The 4,827-nt window shown below is 36.7% G+C and overlaps 1 protein-coding gene across 1 annotated transcript in view; it reads right to left on the minus strand.

Moving 5' to 3' along the window:
• The window catches only part of SLAIN2 (SLAIN motif family, member 2), a 27,024-nt gene extending 24,719 nt beyond the window's left edge, over nucleotides 1-2,305 (minus strand). The window contains exon 1 of the mRNA XM_009335156.1: nucleotides 2,163-2,305. Within this exon, the coding sequence (XP_009333431.1) occupies nucleotides 2,163-2,304 (142 nt within the window). The 5' untranslated portion in view covers nucleotide 2,305. The remainder of the gene's footprint in view (nucleotides 1-2,162) is intronic.
• Nucleotides 2,306-4,827: the final 2,522 nt, after the last annotated feature.

Below are 4,827 nucleotides of genomic sequence, written 5' to 3' on the forward strand. Positions count from 1 at the left end.
TAAAATGGAAAAGATTTCTTTATAAGGAGGAAGAGGAAAATGTGGAATACAAGAGTGCATTTGAGACTGAGAAACAGCAAAATGATATTAGATTAGAAAGACATAACAACAGGAACTGACAAAGATAAAATAGTCAAGGCAAAAGAAACATGAACAAGGATTCAGGAGAAAAAGTAACAGTAGTATGAAAAGCCTTATCCACAGAGATCAGAACTGAAATTGATAACCTATTGCTGGTTACTGGTTCACTTTAAGTGATGGGTCCATGAGGTACAAGTACTATGTAAAATAGAAGTCACAAGATATTCCAGAACTTGTGGGGTAGGAAACACACACAAGGTTACAAGCACCACTACTCTTCTCCAGTGGAGCTTCCTGCTACCCTATATTTTTAGGTAGGCTGGTTGCTCTAAAGGACCATTTTCTTTTTTGTTACAAATTTATTTTTCCCATGCAATCTGCTCCAACCAGTAGTATTAGTGCCCATCTCTTCTACCACTAATTTTTTCCCCTATTAGTAGTATAGATGAATCGCAGTATTCTTGCAAGGATCACTGCCAGAGGCAGATTCTCAGGTCTATGAAAAAAAAGAGGTAAAGTTGCCCAGACACATCATTTGAATGATCAAACTTTCAAGTTTCTCCATTTCATAGGGAAGCTTCCTGACACCCTGATTCAACTATGACTGAATTTTTAAAGATACCCTACGGGCAACAGAATTCGTGGTACTTCTGGAAGATTTTTCCTCAGTTCTGAAAAGAAGTTAAACCATGAACAAAATTGTTCATGCTTAACTTAACTGCTATCCAGTCCTAAATACTCAGTAGTATTCGAATCCCCAAACTTGTATCATTGTTCATAAATCCCTGGGATCTGGGTACTTTTCATTGTTTAGAATTTCAGTCTTTGCCTGTAGCAAACTACATATCATGTTAACTGTTCAGGAAAATTGTTAATAGACATTCGTCAAAGCAGCATACACAAAGCACAAGAAATAGGGGAAGATCAAAGGTGACTCATACTGAAGGCACTTTCACCATTATACCCCTGATTTTCATGAAAATAAGAAATGGACTTTTCATGTGATCTACCAGCAACGTTTTCAAATTTTATTATGGACGATTTTAGTACAAACCAAAATAAAGACTGAATCACTCCCGAAAAGAATCCAAGGAGGGGGAAAAAAGTTACAGTCAAATAAACTCAGCACAAAGTTTATGTATAACCATGTAAAGGAGCCGGTAGTTGGCAACACTCCTGGAACTGTGTGTTCATATGTTCTTAGCTTAAGTCCAGCCATTCTGCTAATTCCTGAAGATAACAGTTAAAAAAGATAGATCACAGGTAGCACAAGACTGCAAAAAAGATGGAAATACAGGGAGAGAACAGATATTAATAGCAAGAAAGTTATGTCTCAGCATAACTTTTTAAAAAAAATAATAGGCTCTAACAAAGAAATTAAAATAAAGCAAGAAACCAGATGGACAGAGAATTCTAATCAGACCTTCAGCATTTTGCTGCTGGTTTGACATCAAAAAGGCTGGGAGTAAGAGGGTGGAGAATCTAGGCTTTCATCCTCACAGGGCCAAATGCTCAGTCCTTCTCCAGTTTTGAATATAACCAACTAATTTTTATCAAGGAAGAATCATGAACTCCGGATTTTTTTAATTTGCGACAAGTTCTTAAGTTACTGGGGATGGGAGGAAAAGAAATCAGTATTACCTCCCCAAAGTATTCAAGAACTTCAGTCTCCATTTCTTTAGATGAAATAAAATAGCTCATCCAGCAGAAAACTAAGCTCCGTGTTAACATACTGACAAGCACCTAACAATTACGATAGTTCAATACAGGCATCTCTTAAAATAAGACAAGAAAACCTCCAAGTTAAGGACATTGTTTCTTCCTGAAAACTTCTGACCAAATCGTAACTATGCAGGTAGTATAAAACTCTGAAATCATGACTCATGATCTAATGCTTCCTTTAATTTTATTCATACAGTCCAGAAAATGAGTAGAATGAATTACTGTTTGCAAGCCATACTAAAAACTTTAGATAGAAGTAACTGCTGGATGTCACCCTCTTCTCTAACAAATATCAGCCAATTCCGACTGTTTCAGAATAAACATGTACAACCCGGCGGTGTTAGTATGCAGGAACTCACCTGACATTGTCTGTTCCAGCCTGTGAATCAGCGACTTTTTAGCACATTCAATGTCAGGACTTGGGTAATCCAATACCTGCCTGCACCAAACTAATGGACTGACACATTTTTGCACTGGAGTCAGTTTCTTCTTTGGGGACATATATAACCTGAAAAGGAGAGGAAAAAAATATCTAGAAGACAGACAAAATGAGCATAAGATCAGGCATGTAACAATACACCACATACCATGCTATTTCTATTTTTATACTATATCTACAGTACAATCCCAAAATATAAAGAAAGCACAAGTTTTACCTTTAACTATTTTGGATACAGTATAATACTAATAACATGTGGCTACCCAAGGACTTCTGGCAGGAAGCGATGCCTATATTGCTACACTGCGATATACCGGGAAAAAAACAGTCTCCACTTTTCAGACACGTTAGGTATATGGACAATTTCACATAAATGTACAAAGCAAGATTAGTCTTTTCAGATTTAAGTAACATTCATCTGAAAGAAGGAAATAAAGCACTACCAATATGCAACTGTTGGTTTCCTAAACACAAAGATACAGCAAGTGATAAGCACCTTAACAGCCCAGGAACAGTGCTAAAGTGCACAGAACACATCTATTATTTCAGTAGCCTTGAACAATAACATTTTATTTTGACTTATAATTTGTATCCTAGCACCTGATCCTTTAGTCTTCTTTTGAATACAGAACAAAGGGACTATCTCTGTCCTAAGTGGTATACAGTCAAGCATTAAAAACAAGGAACAAGAGATAATGCACATAGGAGAGTAGAGAAAAACAATGATATTATATTGTTCTGCAGGACATGCTGAGGCCTTTGCCCATCAGCATCTCCATTCACTTATTTTAACATCAGCATTCTATGACTGAAGAAAGAAGTATTCCAGTTTAAAGGCTCTAGAAATTTAGCTGAAAACTTCTCCTCCCTCAACAAACAGATTAAAGGATAAGTCATAACCAATCACACACTCAAAATAGGGATATTTAAGCCTTATGTTTGGACTAGAACCAAACTTGGAAATGCACTTCAGCAAAAGGCAACAGTGAACTGCAATATCTACAGCTCTAACTAGAGTTTACGCATATGCAGAAACAGTTAAACGAACATTTCTTCTAGAAGTAACAACAGAGTTCATACTCCCAAGTGAATATGGTTGTACGCCACACTAATGTAGGAACATTTGACAGCCTAATCAGACAATTATACCAATGACATCAGCAACAGAGAGGTTATTTCCCACAGCTCTATTACGAGATTATTAGCTGATCCTTCCTCTGTAATTCTAGAACTTGAACTCAGTTTGTTTTATAAACAGCCTTAAAAGTTTTGGGTTTTTTTTTTTTTTATTTACTACCCTTAAGGTCACTTCTTACAAAAGCTTCTCAAGAAGCATGCTTATAAAACCACCACAAATATCTCACCCAAAATACTGATCACTGTTTAGAGCATGCTCTGAAACACTCTTCCCTCATAAACACTGAAATTAGAAAGCTACGTTTGCAAATGCAGGAGAGGATTTTTATTAGCTGCCAGGTTTTCAAACAAAAATGAAGCTGTTTGTAACAATACAAATAGCCACTGCCCACATCCTATAGTCCATGTGGCTTATGCTCTGGCCAGTATCATGCTGGTCATTAAAACTGATTTTGGAGAAATCCTTACAATCCTTACAAGCACTCTGCCCACAAGAAAAGCTAAGAGCCCATCACGTATTTATAGCCCTGAAGATCCTTGGAAAGCACAAGAATCACTCAATTTTTACAGTTCTATGTAAACAACTACATAAACTGCTGTACTTTTGTGATTATCTGCATATAGTTAGAAGTAGTGTTTAACATTTACTAGCTCTCTAACACTTCAAATTTACTGTCTTTTTAGCATTTATTTGCCTGTACTCTTTTCTGTCCTAAGGTATGTTTACACAATAAAAAGAACGTCAAAGGCAACAAAGCCAACTTCTGTGCTGTACAGGCTAGACTCACTCCCAGCTCTCTGGGTAGCTGACATGCCTTGCTGTGTTTGAGAAGTTGCATGCACATTTGAAGTGTTTACAGTAACACCCGCTGTAACAGGCACGAAATTAAAGTGCATGTCATCTTTGAAAGACACACAAAAGGGATATCTTCAACAAACCTACAAGACTACTCTAATCAAAATGGCACCTGGTATTTTAAGTTCCAACACATTCTTTTCTGCAATTTCCAATTGTTACATTTGTTTCACAAGTAGTTTATTTACTGAAGCAATCCAGGCTCACGCAGCTCCCACTTTTCCACCTCCCTTTCTAACCAAACACATATTGCAGATTCTCCCATCTCTTTCCAGTCAGCTGTTTTTCCTTTAACATCCTTTGTTTCACACCTTACATTTCAAGAAAATACAGAACTTTAGAATATACCTATTTCATGAAACTCCACTACCTCATGACAAACACATGTACATCAATGCAGTAACACAATGGCTCTTTCAGGACAGTTTCTTGCACATCATGCAATTACAAAATCTCATTATTATAAAGCAGTGATCTTCACTTCCCATCTGACAAAGAACAGCCAATCTCAAGTTTTGAAACTGACTTAATTCTACTTGCTTTGCCTAATTTGGATTAAAAAAAAATAAGACCAAGGGCAAGGCTAAGAATC

Source organism: Pygoscelis adeliae, unplaced genomic scaffold (genome assembly GCF_000699105.1).
Source record: "Pygoscelis adeliae isolate BGI_AS28 unplaced genomic scaffold, ASM69910v1 Scaffold21, whole genome shotgun sequence".
In the NCBI taxonomy this organism is placed as follows: domain Eukaryota; kingdom Metazoa; phylum Chordata; class Aves; order Sphenisciformes; family Spheniscidae; genus Pygoscelis; species Pygoscelis adeliae.